At 46.1% G+C, this 19,088-nt stretch overlaps 1 protein-coding gene across 1 annotated transcript in view; it reads right to left on the bottom strand.

Annotated features, from left to right (window-relative positions):
* The window catches only part of LOC134343814 (diacylglycerol kinase theta-like), a 231,988-nt gene extending 213,172 nt beyond the window's left edge, over positions 1 to 18,816 (bottom strand). Inside the window, exon 1 of the mRNA XM_063042563.1 lies at positions 18,415 to 18,816. Within this exon, the coding sequence (XP_062898633.1) occupies positions 18,415 to 18,616 (202 nt within the window). The 5' untranslated portion in view covers positions 18,617 to 18,816. The remainder of the gene's footprint in view (positions 1 to 18,414) is intronic.
* Between the last annotated feature and the right edge of the window lie 272 nt (positions 18,817 to 19,088).

Genomic DNA, 19,088 nt, shown 5'->3' with positions numbered 1-19,088 from the left:
AGAGAAAAAAGCATGAGGAGATGTATAAGGTGGGAGAGGGGAGAGAGAAACTCAAGAAAATAAGTGAAACTGGGAGCAGCAGGGATGAAGTGAAGAGCTGGGAAGCTGATTGGTGAGGATTCAGGGCTGGAGAAGGGGAAGCCTGAAAAGGAGAGGAGAGAAGGCCACGGAAGAAGGAAAATGGGGGAGGAGCACCACAGGGAGGCCATGAGCAGGCAAGGAGATAAGGTGAAGGCGGGGGGAGGTGACTGGGGTGGGGCCCATTACCAGAAGTTCAAGAAATCTATGTTCATGCCATCCAGTTCGAGACTACCCAGAGAGGATACAAGGTGCTGGTCCTCCAACTGAGTATAGCCTCATCACAATAGTAGAGGAGGCTATGGATGGACATATCAGAATGGGAATGGAAAGTGGAAATAAAATGGATGGCCACTGGGAGGTCCCACTTCTTCTGCCAGACGAAGCATAGCTGTTCAGCGAAGAATTCCCCCAATCTACATTGGGCCTCACTCATATACAGGAGGCCACACCGGGAGCACCGGACGCAGTATATGACCCCAACAGACTCACAGCTGAAGTGTCCTGAATGGTAGTGGGGGAGGAGGTGTAGGGACAGGTTCCACTGCAAGCAGATCAAATGCTACACCTCCTCCTTCACTATCATTCAGGGCCCTAAACAGTCCTTCCATATGAGGCGACACTTCAGCTGTGAGCCTGTTGGGGTCATATATTGTGTCCGGTGCTCCTGGTGTTACCTCCTGCATATCAGTGAGACTTAACGTAGATTGGGAGCGCTTCACTGAGCACCCACGCTCCGCCCGCCAGAAGAAGCGGGACCTCCCAGTGGCCATCCATTTTAATTCCACTTCCCATTCCCATTCCGATATGTCAATCCATGGCCTCCTCTACTGTTGTCATGAAGCCACACTCAGGTTGAAGGAACAACGCTGTCTATACCATCTGGGTAGACTCCAACCTGATGGCATGAATATCGATTTCTTCAACTTCCGGTAATGGGCCCCATTCCAATCACCTTTTCCTCCTCTCACCTCATCCCCTTGCCTGCCCATCGCCTCCCTCTGGTGCTCCTCTCCCCTTTTCTTTGTTCCATGGTCTCCTGTTCTCTCCTATCAGACTCCCCCTTCTCCAGCCCTGTATCTCTTCCACCAATCAGCTTCCCAGCTCTTTACTTCAACCCTGCCCCTCCCGGTTTCACCCATCACCTTGACTTTCTCTTATCCATCCCCACCTTTTAAACTTACTCATCTTTTTTTCCTCCAGTCCTGCCGAACGGTCTCAGCTCGAAACGTTGACTGCCCTTTTTTACATACGAACATAAGAAATAGGAGCAGGAGTAGGCCATACGGCCCATCGAGCCTGCCCCGCCATTCAATAAGATCATGGCTGATCTGTCCATAAACTCAGCTCCATCTACCTGCCTTTTCCCCATAACCCTTAATTACCCTACTATGTAAAAACCTATCTAACTGTTTCTTAAATATACTTAGCGAGGAAGCCTCAACTGCTTCCCTGGGCAGAGAATTCCACAGATCCACCACTCTCTGGAAAGAACAGTTTCTCCTCATCTCCGTCCTAAATCTTCTCCCCTGAATCTTGAGGCAATGTCCCCTAGTTCTAGTCTCACCTACCAATGGAAACAACTTTCCTACTTCTATCTTACTTATGCCTTTCAAAATTTTGTATGTTTCTATAAGATCCCCTCTCATTCTTCCGAACTCCAGAGAGTATAGTCCCAGGCGACTCAATCGCTCCTCATAGGTTAACCCCTTCATCCCTAGAATCAACCTGGTGAACCTCCTCTGCACTGCCTCCAAAGCCAGTATATACTCCTCCAGCTGCGGCCTCACCAGTATCCTGTATAGTTCTAGCATGGATTTTTTCATAGATGTTGCCTGGCCTGCTGTGTTGCTCCAGCATTTTGTGTGTGTTGCTTGAATTTCCAGCATCTGCAGATTATCTCCTGTTTGTGACCTCGTCAAAGGTCCTCGCTACAACCAAGACCATGTAACTCCCCCATCATCTATCTCACCAATAAACAAAAGAAACACACTTGCAGTATTTTACATTACCAATGTCTAACAGGGCCTTGCGACTGCAAGAGAAATATCCATAAGACCATGTCCAAGACTTTCAGGGTGGGAACAGAGTGAAGAGACTCAGGATAGGATGGATGGTAAAAAAGTAAAGATAGCGTTTAGTCAGACTGTCAGGAAGGGCAGGCAGGTGATTGGACTTAGTTGCAGCCAACAGGCTGAGTATCAAATCATTAAGAATACAGAATCAGGAAGGATAGCAAATACAGTACTCAAAGTCACAATGCACGGAGAATAAGAAATAAGGTGGATGATCTTGTTGCACTATTACAGATTGCCAGATATGATGTTGTGATCATCACTGAATCGTGGCTGAAGGATGGTTGTAGTTGGGAGCTGAATGTCCAAGGTTACACGTTATATCGGAGGGACAGGAAGGTAGACAGAGGGGGTGGTGTGGCTCTACTGGCAAAGAATGGCATCAAATCAGTAGAAAGATGTTACATAGGATCGGAAGGTTGAATCCTCGTGGGTTGAGTTAAGAAACTGCAATGGTAAAAGGACATTGATGACAGTTATATACAGGCCTCCCAACAGTGGCTGGGAGGATGACTACACACTACAACAGCAAATAGAAAAGGCAAATCGAAAGGGCAATGTTATGGTAGTCATGGGAGATTTTAACATGCTGGTCGATTGGGAAAATCAGATTGGTAATAGATCTCAAGAGAGTGAGTTTGTTGAATGCCTATGAGATGGCTTTTTAGAGCAGTTTATCATTGAGCTTACTAGGGGATCAGCTGCAATGGATTGGGTGTTATGTAATGAACTGGAGACGATGAGGGAGCTTAAGGTAAAAGAATCTATCAGAACCAGTGATCACAGTATGATTGAGTTCAACTTGAAATTTGATAGGGAGAAAGTAAACTCTGATGTAGCAGTACTTCAGTGGAGTAAGGGAAATTACAGTGGTATGACAGAGGTGTTGCCAAAGTAAATTGGAAGGAGCTGCTGGCGGGGATGTCAGCAGAGCAGCAATGGAATGCGTTTCTGGGAAAAATGAGGAAGGTGCAGGACATGTGTATTCCAAAAATGAAGAAATACTCAAATGGTAAAATAGTACAACCACAGCTGACAAGGGAAGTCAAACCTATTGTAAAAACAAAAGAAAGGGCATACAACAAAGCAAAAATTAATGGGAAGATAGAGGATTGGGAAGTTTTTTAAAACCTACAGAGAGCAACTAAAAAAATCATTAGAAGGGAAAAGATGAAATATGAAAGCAAGCTGGCAAATCATATCAAAGTTGATAGTAAAAGTATTTTCAAGTATGTTAAAAATAAAAGAAAAATGAGAGTGGATATAGGACCGCGAGAAAATAAGGCAGGAGAAATAATGACAGGGGACAAGGAGATGGCTGATGAACTAATTGAGTATTTTGTATCAGTCTTCACTGTGGAAGACACCAGCAGTGTGCCTGATGATGTAGTGTGTGAAGGAAGAGAAGTGGGTGCAGTTACTGTTACAAGAGAGAAGATGCTCAAAAAGCTGAAAGATCTAAAGGTACAGAAGTCACCCGGACCAGATGAACTGCACTGTAGGGATCTCTCTGGGACTATACTCTCTGGAATTCATAAGAATGAGAGGGGTTCTTATAGAAACATAAAAAATTTTGAAAGGGACAGATAAGGTAGAAGTAGGAAAGTTGTTTCCAGTGGTAAGTGAGAATAGAACTTGGGGACATTGTCTCAAGATTCAGGGGAGAAGATTTAGGATGGAGATGAGGAGAAACTGTTTTTCCCAGAGAGTGGTGGATCTGTGGAATTCTCTGCCCAGGGAAGCAGTTGAGGCTTCTTCATTAAATATATTTCAGATACAGTTAGATAGATTTTTACATAGTAGGATAATTAAGGGTTATGGGGAAAAGGCAGGTAGATGGAGCTGAGTTAACAGACAGATCAGCCATGATCTTACTGAATGGCGTGGCTATAAACGTAACTTTACTGGATCAAATAACAACAGCACAAAAAGATCGTTACTTATCTTTTCACCCATTTATTTCTTCGAGCTTAGCCGGGGAGTGAACTCGGACCCGACATCAGGGAGAGACCCTTTCTCATCTCCCCGGCGGTTCTACAAGTTCACTGCCCGATGTCAGAATTGTCAGAAGTTATAAGGCCACCGATACAAAAGAACAATCAGTTTGATAACCATTCCGGTCAAGTCAATGGACTATTGATACAGAGAACAATCAGTTTGATAACCATTACAGCCAAGTCAATGGACTGTTGATACAAAGGTACAATCAATTTGATAGACACTCCAGCCACCTTAATTAAAGAAAAGAATGTCCTACCTGGTTTGCTGGAGCCACAACTTAATTACAAGGATAAGAACATCCGTCAAGTTTATGCTTTAATTAAGAAAGGAATGTTCTGTCTAATTTCCAGCAGGTACTGCTTTTTGTCAAAATGAAAAGGTGTGAAAAGCCCAGAGACATCTATGTGGATCTGGGTGAACTTTAATCACCTTGCTCCAAAGAAGGCAGCTGTGAGACATTATTCAAACACACTGCAGTCACAGACATAGTCAGTACTTAATTCATTGTTTACAGGGATCTGAGAATCCCCAATTCCCTTAAACTTTATCAGGGCAGGCTCGATGGGCCGGATGGTCTACTCCTGCTCCTATTTCTTATGTTCTGAAAAGTTGTAGCGTTAGAGATTGCGGTGGCATTAGAAATGATCTTTCAAAAATCATTGGACTCTGGCATGGTGTCAGAGGTCTGGAAAATTGCAAATGTCACTTCACTCTTTAAGAAATGAGGAAAGCAGCAGAAAGGTAATTATAGACCAGTTAGCCTGACCTCAGTGGTTTGGAAGATGTTAGAGTCAATTGTTAAGGATGAGGTGATGGAGTACCTGGTGACACAGGACAAGATAGTACAAAGCCAGCATGGTTTCCTTCAGGGAAAATCCTGCCTGACGAATTCTTTGGGGAGATTACAAGTAGGAAAGGGAATGCAGTGGATGTTGTATATTTGGACTTTCAGATGGCCATTAACAAGGTGCCACACATGAGGCTGCTTACAAAGTCAGGAGCCCATGGTACTACAGGAAAGTTACTAACATGGTTAAAGTATTGGCTGATTGGTAGGAGGCAGCAACAGAGAATGAAAGGATCCTTTTCCGGTTGGCTGCCACCTTGAGGCCTCATTTTGATTATTGTGAACAGTTTTGGGCCCCTCATCTTAGAAAAGATGTGCTGGCATTGGAGAGGGTCCAGAGGAGGTTCACAAAGATGATTCCAGGAATGAAAGGGTTATCATACGAGGAATGTTTGTTGGCTATGGGCCTATACTCGTTGAAATTTAGAAGGATGAAGGGGGATCTCATTGAAACCTTCCGAATGTTGAAAGGCCAAGACAGAGTAGATGTGGAAAGGATGTTTCCCATGGTGGGAGAGTTTAGGACAAGAGGGCACAGCCTCAGGATAGAGGGGCACCCTTTCAAAACAGAGATGCAGAGAAATTTCTTTAGCCAAAGCGTGGTGAATTTGTGGAATTTGTTGCCACATGCAGCTGTAGAGGCCAGGTCGTTGGGTGCATTTAAGGCAGAAATTGATAGGTTCTTGACTGGACATGGCATTAAAGGTTATGGGGAGAAGGCTGCGGAGTGGGGTTACATAGAAACATAGAAAATAGGTGCAGGAGTAGGTCATTCAGCCCTTCGAGCCTGCACCGCCATTTATTATGATCATGGCTGATCATGCAACTCAGAACCCTGCCCCAGCCTTCCCTCCATACCTCCTGATCCCCATAGCCACAAGGGTCATATCTAACTCCCTCTTAAATATAGCCAATGAACTGGCCTCAACTGTTTCCTGTGGCAGAGAATTCCACAGATTCACCACTCTCTGTGTGAAGAAGTTTTTCCTAATCTCGGTCCTAAAAGGCTTCCCCTTTATCCTCAAACCGTGACCCCTCGTTCTGGACTCCCCCAACATCGGGAACAATCTTCCTGCATCTAGCCTGTCCAATCCCTTTAGGATTTTATACGTTTCAATCAGATCCCCCCTCAATCTTCTAAATTCCAACGAGTACAAGCCCAGTTCATCCAGTCTTTCTTCATATGAAAGTCCTGCCATCCCAGGAATCAATCTGGTGAACGTTCTTTGTACTCCCTCTATGGCAAGGATGTCTTTCCTCAGATTAGGGGACCAAAACTGCACACAATACTCCAGGTGTGGTCTCACCAAGGCCTTGTACAACTGCAGTAGTACCTCCCTGCTCCTGTACTCGAATCCTCTCACTATAAATGCCAGCATACCATTCGCCTTTTTCACCGCCTGCTGTACCTGCATGCCCACTTTCAATGACTGGTGTATAATGACACCCAGGTCTCGCTGCACCTCCCCTTTTCCTAATCGGCCACCATTCAGATAATAATCTGTTTTCTTATTTTTGCCACCAAAGTGGATAACTTCACATTTATCCACATTAAATTGCATCTGCCATGAATTTGCCCATTCACCCAACCTATCCAAGTCACCCTGCATCCTCTTAGCATCCTCCTCACTGCTAACACTGCCACCCAGCTTCGTGTCATCCGCAAACTTGGAGATGCTGCATTTAATTCCCTCATCCAAGTCATTAATATATATTATAAACAACTGGGGTCCCAGCACTGAGCCTTGCGGTACCCCACTAGTCACCGCCTGCCATTCTGAAAAGGTCCCGTTTATTCCCACTCTTTGCTTGAGTGGGTTGAGGAGGAGTAAAAAAAAAACAAGGATCAGCTATGATTGAATGGCGGAGCAGACTCGATGGGCCAGATGGCCTAATTCTGCTCCTATGTCTTATGGTCTAAGACAATCACTCACTGTTAGACTGTACATTGCCCTCACGCACTGACTCCAATGCTTCTCTGTAGCAGGCAGTCAAATGGCAGAACATGATCACAGATGTCTGATCTGATGAAAATTTCTCAGATTTTCTACATTAACTGTTATTCTTTCTAAACTTCAAAACTAGAATTCTGCAACAAGAGTGATAATTATTGGTAGTTTTATAATCAGGTTGCCAGTTACCCACCTCTGCAGAGTTTGTACACATGTCAGATCAGGTTATGTCCGGACAACACACATCAAAGTTGCTGGTGAACGCAGCAGGCCAGGCAGCATCTCTAGGAAGAGGTGCAGTCGACTTTTCAGGCCGAGACCCTTCGTCAGGACCAGCAACTTTTATGTGTGTTGCTTGAATTTCCAGCATCTGCAGAATTCCTGCTGTTCAGGTATGTCCGGACTCCGTTTGTGTCCTTTGATTGGGTGTGTCACTGCATGTATGTCTGTGTAAGGTTGTGGCCATTGAAGACAATCAAGCTGAGGCATGACTAACCACAACCCTGATCTATTTTCCATAACGTGTTTCTACCACTCCCATCAGCACATTACGTCAACACAATTTACACCACATCTTCAATAAAGGAATATATTTTGCAGGGCATTCAAAACAACTAATGTTGGCAGAATTTCTGATGGTGGCGAGAGGATGGACAGGAGGTTCAAAATGACAAGTACATATATTATCAGATTATGTATACATTATACAACCCTTAGATTTATCTCCTAACAGGCAAGCATGAAAGAGAGAAACCCAAAAGAACCTATAAAAAAGAACAAACACCCAATGTGTGGAGAGAAATTTGTAGACCACATCCTTACTACTGTTTGGGGGTCTGTTTCCCAGTCCTCCGGCTTCCCACTCGTCCTTGCTATGTTATACTTCTTTTCTTTTATTTTTATACTGTCCATTACTTCCCTTGTCAGCCACGGCCTCCCCTTACTCCCCTTAGGATCTTTCTTCCTCTTTGGAACGAACTGATCCTGCACCTTCCGCATTATTCCCAGAAACACTTGCCATTGCTGTTCCACTGTCATCCCTGCTAGGGTATTGTTCCATTGAACTTTGGCCAGCTCCTCCCTCATAGCACCATAGTTCCCTTTGTTCAACTGTAATACTGACACTTCCGATTTTCCCTTCTCCCTCTCAAATTGTAGATTAAAACTTATCATATTATGGTCACTACCTCCTAACGGTTCTTTTACCTTGGGATCGCTGATCAAATCCGGTTCATTGCACAACACTAAATCTAGAATTGCATTCTCTCTGGAAGGCTCCAGTACAAGCTGTTCTAAGAATCCATCTCGGAGGGACTCCACAAACTCCCTTTCTTGGGGTCCAGTACCAAGCTGATTCCTCCAGTCTACCTGCATGTTGAAATCCTCCATAACAACTGTAGCATTACCTTTGCTACATGCCGATTTTAACTCTTGATTCCATTTACACCCTACATCCAGGCTACTGTTTGGGGGCCTGTAGATAACTCCCATTAGGGTCTTTCTACCCTTAGAATTTCTCAGTTCTATCCATACTGACTCTATGTCTCCTGATTCTATGTCCCCCCTCGCAAGGGACTGAATATCATTCCTCACCAGCAGAGCCACCCCACCCACTCTGCCCATCAGTCTGTCCTTTCGATAGGACGTATTATCATTGAATATTCATTTCCCAGGCCCTGTCCACTTGAAGCCATGTCTCTGTTATTCCCACAACATCATACTTGCCAATTTCCAACTGAGCCTCAAGCTCATCCACTTTATTTCTTATACTCCGTGCATTCATATACAATACTTTTAATTCATTACTCCCCTCACCTCCCATATCAGTTCCTATTTCACTTGGCCATACTGTACGATCCCTTCTTGAGCTTTCTGCTCTGTTGATTCTGTTGTCTTTCTTAACTTTTCTTCTTCTGACTTTCCCTTTATCTCTATCCTTATATTTCCAGTTCGTCCCCTCCCCCCGTGGTCTGTGGAAGACACTAGCAGCATGCCTGGTGTTGAAGGTTGTGAGGAAAAAGAAGTATGCGGTTACTATTACAGGGGAAATGGTGCTCAAAACTCTGAAAGACCTAAGGGTTCAGAAGTCGCACAGACCAGACGAGCTGCACCCTAGGATTCTGAAAGAGGTAGTGGTACAGATTATGGAGGCATTAGCAATGATCTTTCAAAAATTATTGGACTGGCATGGTGCCAGAGGGCTGTAAAATTGCAAGTTATGGAGCAGTTAGCCTGACCTCAGTAATTGGGAAGATGTCGGATTCAATTGTTAAGGATGAGGTTATGGAGTACCTGGTGACACAGGACAAGATAGGACTAATTCAGCATGGTTTCCTTAAAGGAAAATCTCGCCTGACGAACCAGTCGGAATTACACCAAAAAACATAGGAGTAAAATTAGGCCACTCAGCCCATCATTCTATCATGGCTGATCCCGGATCCTACTCAACCCCAAACACCTGCCTTCTCGACATATCCTTTGATGCCCTGAACAATTAGGAAATGATCAACTTCTGCCTTAAATATACCCATGGACTTGCCTCCACCAGAGTCTGTGGCAGAGCATTCCACAAATTTGCAATACTATGGCTAAAAAAAATTCCTCACTTCTGTTCTAAAGGGTCGGCACTCAATTTTGAGGCTGTGCCCTCTAGTTCTGGATACCCTACCATAGGAAACATCCTCTCCACATCCACTTTATCTAGTCCTTTCAAAATCCGGTAGTTTTTTAAAGTTGCCCTTGAGAAGGTGGTGACGAGCAGCCTTCTTGAACCGCTGCATTCCCTGAGGTGTAGGGACACCCACAATGCTGTTAGGGAGGGAACTCCATGAGCTTGACCCAGTGGCAATGAAGGAACGGTGATATCTTTCCAAGTCAGGATGGTGAGTGACTTGGAGGGGAATTTCCAAGTAGTGGCGTTCCCAGGTATCTGCTGTTCTCATCCTTCTAGGTGGTAGTGGTCGTGGGTCTGGAAGGAGCGGCCTTAGGACCTTTAGCATGTTGTTGCAGTGCATCTTGTAGATAGTACACACTGCTGGAACTGTTCGTCGATGGTGAAGGGATTGGATACCTGCGGAGGGGGTACCAATCAAGTGGGCTGCCTTGTACTGGATGGTGTCAAGGTCCCCCTGCATTCTTCTGAATTCCAGTGAGTACGGGCCCAAAGCTGCCGAATGCGCCTCATATGTTAACCCCTTCATTTCCAGAATCATCCTCATGAACCTCCTCTGGACTCTCTCCAATGCCAACACATCCTTTCTGAGATATGGGGCCCAAAATATTTGACAATTTTCCAAGTGCAGCCTGACTAGTGTCTTATAAAGCCTCAGCATTATCTCGTTGCTTTTATATTCTGTTTCCCTCGAAATAAATACAACATTGCATTTGCCTTCTTTACCACAGACTCAACCTGTAAATTAGCCTTCTGGGGGCCTTGCACAAAGACTCCCCAAGTCCCTCTGCACCTCTGATGTTTGAACCTTCTCCCCATGTAGATAATAGTCTGCACTATTGCTTCTTTTACCAAAATACATTATCATACATTTCCCAACATTCTATCAGCCACTTTTTTGCCCATTCTTCCAATTTGTCTAAGTCCTGCTGCAATCGCATTGCTTCCTCAGCACTACCTACCCCTCCACCTATCTTCACATCATCTGCAAACTTTGCCACAAAGCCATCAATTCCGCTATCTAAACCATTGACAAACAATGTGAAAAGTTGCACACCCAGTACTGACCCCTGAGGAACACCACTGGTCACTGGCAGCCAACCAGATAAGGCTCCCTTTATTCTACAAGGCAGAGATTGATAGGTTCTTGATTGGACACGGCATCAATAGTCAGGGGGAGAAGGCTGGGGAGTGGGGCTGGGGAGGGGAGAAAAGGATCAGCCATGATTGAATAGTGGAGCAGGCTTGATGGACCAAATGGCCTAATTCTGCTCTTATGTCTTATGGTCTTGCCAAGCACACACATTTCTCAATTGCTAGGAATTCGGACTATTCTAGTGGTGTTTAATATTGTGGCTTTCTGGAGACTTACAGAGATATTGCTGTGTAGCCTTAATTGTTTATTGCAGTTGTGTCGTTACCTTGCAAAGGTACCAGTTGTAGATATTCCAACTGTGATAATATATACCCCATTTATGTTCCATAGTCTTTCAATTTCCTCTTTTAATTCAGCATATTACTGTTGCTTTTCACTTACTGATTTCTGTAGATTATGTATATTTGGAACGGCTACGTCTATTAAGTACGTTATTTCTATGTGTTCCTCTCTGGGGTACCGCCACCTTGTATGATGCTGAGCACCTGAGAGGGATGCTGTCTGGAGCTTAGCTCCTGGCAGGGTCACCCATCGTGGTAAGGACAAGGGGCAGGATCCCGACAAAGCACAGCCCAACCAAGACCTCAACGGCAGAGCAGGCGGAAGATCATGGTAAATTAGAGTCTCAGGCGTCTCGGAACTATGAAGACCATCACAGCAGCTGTGAAGGTGGAGGAAGAGGGCCCCCGATCGTCTTGGTCTCCATTTCTCTGTCAAGGATCATGCGGTGGCTGCTTGTGCATCAGTCTCCCCATGATAAAGGACCTGACACACGGGCGTTTCTCCTGGTTTGATAATCCAATTGACCAACCTGAGCAAAGCCCTGTGGCAATCCGGAAGTGTGACTGCAGCAGGAGAGTGAAGTCTGGGATCCCAGCCACACGGGTGCTGTGTGTTAGATAAAGTGTCTAGCTCTTGGACTGAGGCAGATGGAGCTTTTCCACAGCTACCCCCATGACTGAGCAGCGCTATTCAGGACCCACTCTGCTCACCCCACATGGGGAAGGGGTTGGAAAAGATGCCTTAAAAATAGCCTACCTCCTCACTCCTGCTGGATTACCGCGTCCGGTGGGATCACCACACTGCGGTCTGAAACAAAAGCATAAGAATTTTGGAGCCTGGAATGTGCGGACACTTACAGAGAGTGAAACCAGCAATCATCCGGAAAGACATACAACAACCACCATCTCAAGAGAGCTGAAAGTTCCAAATTGACCTTGCTGCCCTCTTTGAAGTGCAATTGGCCAAGGAGGAGAAGGGTGGACACATCATTTTCTGGAAGGGGAAACCAGCAGATGAACCCAGAATCCACAGACCTGGGTTCACCATGAAGAACAGCATCATCAGTCACCTCTCCAAATTGCCAGCTGGCATCAATGAACACCTAATGAACTTGCACCTTCAGCTCACTAACAGCTAAATGGCTACAGCTGTGACAGCCTATGCTCCAATCCGAGACTCACCAAACGATGTTAAGGAGACTTTCTATGCCAACCTAGACCGCATACTATCAGATATTCTCAAGAAAGATAAAATCCATTCTTCTTGGCAACTTCAATGCCAGAGTTCGAGGAACAGCATGTCCAGGAAAGGCACATTTAGGAAAGAAGGTGCTGGCAACATCAACTCCAGTGGAGGGCTCTTACTCTGCAAGTGTGCTGAACATGACTTACCATCACTAATAAACCCTGCTCCACCAGACAAATAAGGTAAAATCTTCATGGATGCATCCCCGTAAAGAATACGAGAGCCATGAGATGCAACACTGGGCGTCATGGGAGGTTGTTCCTGCCTGTGGCCATCGAACTTTGCAGCTCCTCCCATGGAGGGTCAGACACCCTGAGCCAATAGGCTGGTCCCGGACTTATTTCCATCTGGCATAGTTTGCATATTGTTGTTTGATTGTTTGTGGTTTTTGCGCTGCTATATTTATGCTCCATTCTTGGTTGGTGCAGCTGTAACAAAACCCAATTTCCCTCAGGATCAATAAAGTATGTCTATTTATCTATCTATCTGTGATCAGTGCTGATGATGACTGGATAGAACATCGGCTTATTCGCTCACAAATGACCATCAAAATCACGCAGAACAGCGGATTGCATAAGAAGCTGAGCCATCCCAGATTCAACACCGAGAGCCTAAAAGACACAACGCAGGTACAACTTCTCCAGGGTGTCCTTTCTGAAAGACACTGAAGAACACTGGACCACACCGAACACCACCATCTTCCACACCCGTAAAAACATCATTCGATACCAGACTAGGAAAAAGGAAGGATTGGTTTGATGAAAGTGTCAGTGAAATGGAAGAGCTAATAGACAACAAAAAGGAAGCTTTCTGTGCCTGGCAGAAGGGCATCAACTGCAGGGCTGAAAGAGAAGCCCACTCCAAAGCTAAGGCCATAGACCAGTGTAGAGTAAGGGCAATAAAGAATCAGTGGTGGACTGAGAGGGTCCTAGAAATATAGCAGATCGCCGACTCTGGTGACATCAAGGGCTTCTTTATTGCCACAAGGGCAGTGTATGGCCCAAACCATCATGGTCTAAACCCTCTTCACTCCAAAGATGGGCAAAGGCTGCTAAAGGACAATGATGTCATCAATTCTTTTTTTTAGTAATTTATTTTTTATTGAAGTTCATCATCAAACATAAGATGTATTTCAGATATTGTACATATATATCATGTAGATATATTTGCCACAAATCTCCACGTAATATTTATCTGAGGTACACACTTACAGAAAAGAGAGGAAAGAAAGAACAAGCAAAGGAGAAAACTATGTACAAGTAGGGAGTGATCTTTTTTTTAAACAACATATTCATTGATTTGTGAGAATAAAATCAGGCCTATGAGGTGTCATGTAGTTGAACCATTTTTCCCAGTATGAATCAAATTGTTCCAACTTATGACTAACAGATGCTGTTATCTTCTCCATTTTGTAAATGTCCATTGTAATTTCCATCCATACATTCAAAGTTGGGCTCTCCTGTGATAACTTGGTAAGAGTCTTTTTACCGGCCACCAGCAGTATATTCATTAAATATTTATCTCTTTTCAACCATTCTCGAGGTATATACCCAAAATATATGGTCTTACTCTCTAAGGGTATTTCACATTTAAAGATGTCTTGTAGGGCATTATGTATCCCACTCCAATAGTCTTTGATAACGGGACATTCCCAGAAAATATGATAATGGTTTGCATTTTCATTTCCACAATTTCTCCAGCAAACAGGGAGGTTACTATCATAATGGGATTTCTGAGAGGGTGTAATAAAATATCTTATCAAGTTTTTCCACCAGAACTCCCTCCATTTCTGTGAACTGGTACACTTCCATTGATACCTCCATATTATTGTCCAGTCTTCCTCAGATATTATTATCCCTCCCTCCTTCTCCCATTTTGTTTTAGTTTATGAAGTCGAATGTGTTTCAAGATTTGACAAACCCTTATACAACGTTTGAAATGATTCTACTACCGTTGTCTGAATTATATGCTTTTCTAAATAGCTCTATCAAACATATACTTGCCTTGGTTACATTTTTAACCCTCCTATTAACATACTGTCGCATCTGTAAATACCGGTAAAAGTCTTGTTTTTCTGTTAAGTGTTTCTCTTTGAGCATTTCAAAACTGAACAGTGTTCCTTCTTTCATTATATTGCAAATAGCTGTTATTCCTTTAGCTGTCCAGTCCTTAAATCTAGCATCCAGTTTATTCGCATAAAATCTGAGTCATATGCACACCATTTAAGGATTGCAATATCTCCCTCTAGTTTATATTCTTTTATAATAGTTTTCCATATTTTAAGAGTCCATTTCACCAACAGGTTGTCAATATTATTTATGTAACATTGTAGGTTGTTATCAGCCCAAATTCCCTGTATGGGGATAGAAAGTATCCTCTCCTCAATGTTTTTCCATTGAGTGTCATACGATGGGTTGCACCAGCATATCACAGCTCTCAACTGTGCTGCAAAATAATAATCTCTAAGAGAAGGTAGGCCCCCCCCCCTTTTCCTTGGCTAATAGCAAAGTTTTGAGATGAACCCTAGGCCTTTTACCTTGCCATATAAAATCTTGATAGCATCTCATTCCATTCATTGAATTGATTTTGGTTAATCTCTATTGGTAAGGTCTGAAGGAGATATAGTAGTCTGGGCAGTATATTCATTTTAATAGATTCAATCCTTGAACTGAGACCAAAAAAAGGAATTAGGTTCCATCTTGTTATATCTTCCTTAATTTTTTTTATATATAGGCTGATAGTTGCATTCTGATAATTTTGACAAATCTTTTGGCATAATGATGCCCAAATATTTGAAAGACTCTGTTTGCCATGCCCAAGGATATCTACTTTCAATTTCTCTTGGTGGGCTATAGTTATATGAAAGTAATTGGGTTTTATCTATGTTGCTCTTGTATCCTGATAATTGGCTATATTGTTCAAAGGATTGCATCAATTTAGGTAAAGAGTATGTTGGTCGACCTAGATAGATCAAAATGTCATTTGCGTAACAGGCCAATTTATGCTCTGTCCCTTTAATAGTAATTCCCCTGATATCTTCATTTTGTCTGGTGTATTGAGCTAATGGTTCCAGATTAATGCGAAGAGTAGCAGTGACCATGCACAACCCAACCCTGTCTCGTGCCCCTTTCTAGGGTAAAACTATTAGATAAATATCCATTGATTTTAACCCTAGCAGTAGGGTTGTCATATAGTGCCTGTATAGTTTTAATAGTTGTGTCATGGAAACCAAATCTATGTAAAACTCTGCAAAGAAAATTCCAATTAACCGAATCAAATGCCTTTCAGCATCCACGCTTGCCATCAATTCTCGATGACAGGAACACTTTCAGGAAATACTTATTCGTAACACCACTGTTGACATTGAAGTCATCAACCAGCTCCCACAACGACTCATGAAGGACGACATGAGTAAGCCTCCTGGTATCAAAGAGTGCAGACAGCTTACAAGAAATTAAGAAACAACAAGGCCACGAGCCTGTTGGAAATCCAGCAAAAATCCTCTTGGAAGGTGATACAGATCTTTAAATCATATTCATCATCTGCTTGTCAAGATCTGGGACCAGGAGAAGATCCCATCTGAACTCCAGAACCCCTTTCAAAAAGGGTGACAAGGCCGACTACGGAAACAATAGATGCAACTGCCTCCGTTCTACAACAGGAAAGGTACTCACCCGACTTTCAGGTGCCCAGCTTTTACTCTGGCAGTAGATCTACTGCTCAGAGAAGTGCTTCAAGATCCAGCAGCTCTTACACAATGATATGACTGCAACAGTCATCAGCAACAGCAGCTCTGAAACATCACCTTCTGAGGTTGAGACCGGGATCAAACAGGGGTGCATCATTACCCCAACTCTGGTTGTCGTTTTCATTGCAACCATTCTTCACCTCACTGGCCAAGTCCTCCCAGGAGTGCAGATTCTCTTTAGGACAGATGGGTGGCTCTTTAACTTCTAGGCAAGGAACAAGGTGTCAACTACTTCCATCACGGAGCTCCAATACGCAGATGACAATGCCACCACAGCTCACCCTGAGGAGGATCTGCAGTGCATAATGGATGCATAGAAGCTCCTGGGACTTGATCTAAACACCAAAAAACCCAAGTCCTACACCAACCTGCTCCACAGCAAGCTCCTAAACGTCCAACTATCCAGAAAGCATGCTACCTGGATTCATCAGAGTTTGGTATAGCAACCACACAGTACGTGACTACAAGAAACTGCAGACAGCGGGAGACACAGCTCAGCACATCACAGAAACCAGTTTCCCCTCTATAGACTCCGTCCATGCCTCTCGCTGCCTCAGTAAAGCAGCCAGCATAATCAAACAGCCCACCCATCCCAGATTTACTCTGTTCCCCCCTCCTCCATCGGGCAGAAAATACAAAAACCTGAAAGCACATACCACAAGGCTCAAGGACAGTTTCTACACCAATTATACAAACAGACCGTAATACGACAAGATGGACCCTTGACTTCACAAACCAGCTCATTATGACCTTGCACCTTATTATGAATTAGCCATGCCCTTTCTCTGCCATGGTAAATGTGACAGTAATAAACTAACTCGTCTTGCAAATCATTCTCTTTCATACATGCTCACTGACTCCCCATTTTCACCATCATCCAGTACTAAGGGAGATATTTACCATTGCCAATGACTGAAGGCTGAGTGTGCTGTGGTCCCCCTTCTAGGAGGTGATAGCACATGAGAAACTTAGACAGTTATTAAGATTCTACCTGCTGGTCACAATGTGATTCTTTACCACCTTTAATGTATTCATTAATAACATCCTCTAGGACAGGAGTACCTTACACCCACAGGGCACAGAGCCATACCGCAAATAGTAGAAGGACCATTTGGTCCTCTGGATTCCTCCAACGTTCAGTCATTCAGACCTCCAGAAATCAAATCATCAACACAGGAAGAAAGCAGGTCAGCAAAACATTCAGAACCTGCTTCAAACTTTTCAAATCTCAGCTCCGCTCGCCAAGTGCATTTTTAGGGCGTTTTAATCTCAGAATGAGTGAAGCCCAAATAAAGAATTAAATATGAAAGAATGGTGGGCGGAGGGGCAAACTCCTTCCTCATCAGCACAATTACAGCAAGAGTTGAAACCAAAAGCAAGCCAGGCCCAGGGCGACCTGCCTGAACCCCCCACCCCAACCCAATGCCCCCACAGTTCCTGCAATCCGGCCACTGGCCCCTCAACTTCTGCTCTCTGGCTGCCTCAGTCAATTACTCCCTACTCCCACACCCATTACCTTACTACCCACCGCTGCTTGGCCCGTCATCTCCTGCTCTCCCTCCATCACGGCCCGTCACCCCCTGCCGCCGGCCAATCACCATCCTGCCCATCTACAACTGCCGCCCCCTGTTCACTCTGCGCCCCTTGGCCGATCGTACTCCCTGCTCGCCTCTCGCCCTTTGTTCTCCCTTCATCTGTCCCTCAGCCCATCGCCTCCCCTCTCCATCCGCCACTCATCCCATTGCACCCCTTGCTACCCCTCAGTCCATCGCCTCCTGCTTTCCCTCGGCCCCCCAACACGACTGCCACTCGGCCCATGGCATTCCCTGCTCTCCTGCCCTCAGCCCGTCAGCCCCTGTTCTTGCTCCATCTGCCCCTCAGCCCATCGCCTCCCCTCTCCATCCGCCACTCATCCCATTGTACCCCTTGCTCTCTCTCAGTCCATTGCCTCCTGCTCTCCTGCCATCAGAAGCCCTGCTCTCCCTCGGCCCCCCAACACTACTGCCACTTGGCCCATCCCATTCCCTGCTCTCCTGCCCTTGGCCCCTGTTCTTGCTCCATATGCCCCTCAGCCCATCGCCTCCTGCTCTCCCTTTGCCATTCGAGCCATCAGAAGCCCTGCTCTCCCTCGGACCCCCAACACGACTGCCACTTGGCCCATCCCATTCCCTGCTCTCCTGCCCTCGGCCCATCAGCCCCTATTCTCGCTCCATATGCCCCTCAGCCCATCGCCTCCTGCTCTCCCTTTGCCACTCAGCCCAGCACAGCCCCTGCTCTCCCTTAGCCCCTCATCCGTCTCTGGCCTGTCGCCGCCGCTCGGGCCGTCGTGCCCTGCTCTCCCGCCCAGACTCGGACTCACCATCGCACTGGAAGCCGCCAAGCCCCCAGATGAAGTCGGTGCAGTTCTGGCAGAAGGTGGGCTTGGTCAGGGTCACTTTCCTGAGGCGGTGGCCGTGGTTCATATGCCGGCGGTAGCCGCGGCCCGACCGCGGACTGGAGTTGGGGCCGCCGCCACCCTGCGGCTCCCGGAGCCGGGGGAGCGAAGCGCGGCTCTCCGCCATCCGCCTGCGTCCCGCCCGGGCAGCGCTGTTGGAGGGCGGGGCGGCCCGGGGTCCAGCCCCCCGTGTGGCAACCGCGCCCAGGCAGAGCCCGGGACCGCCCCGGCCCCGGTCCCGACCCCGGCCCCGATCCCGCTCCACCGTCCACCGTCCACCGCCCGCAGCGCCGCCACCGGACACCCGGCTCCGCTCCGCACTGACTGGGCCCAGCGGGAAGCTGGAGGCGGAGGCTCGGCCGGCGCTCTGGGACGGGAGGGCGGGGAGAGAGAAGCGGCTGGGGAGGAGGGGAGGAGGGGAGGAGGAGGGGAGGAGGAGGGGAGGAGGGGAGGAGGAGGGGAGGAGGGGAGGAGGGGGGAGGAGGGGGGGGGAGGGGAGGAGGGGGGAGGAGGGGAGGGGGGGGGGAGGAGGGGGGAGGAGGGGAGGAGGGGAGGGAGGGGAGGAGGGGAGGAGGGGGGAGGGGAGGAGGGGAGGAGGA

Source organism: Mobula hypostoma, chromosome 3, assembly GCF_963921235.1.
Source record: "Mobula hypostoma chromosome 3, sMobHyp1.1, whole genome shotgun sequence".
Lineage (NCBI taxonomy): Eukaryota > Metazoa > Chordata > Chondrichthyes > Myliobatiformes > Myliobatidae > Mobula > Mobula hypostoma.
This window is presented reverse-complemented; position numbering and strand designations above follow the sequence as displayed.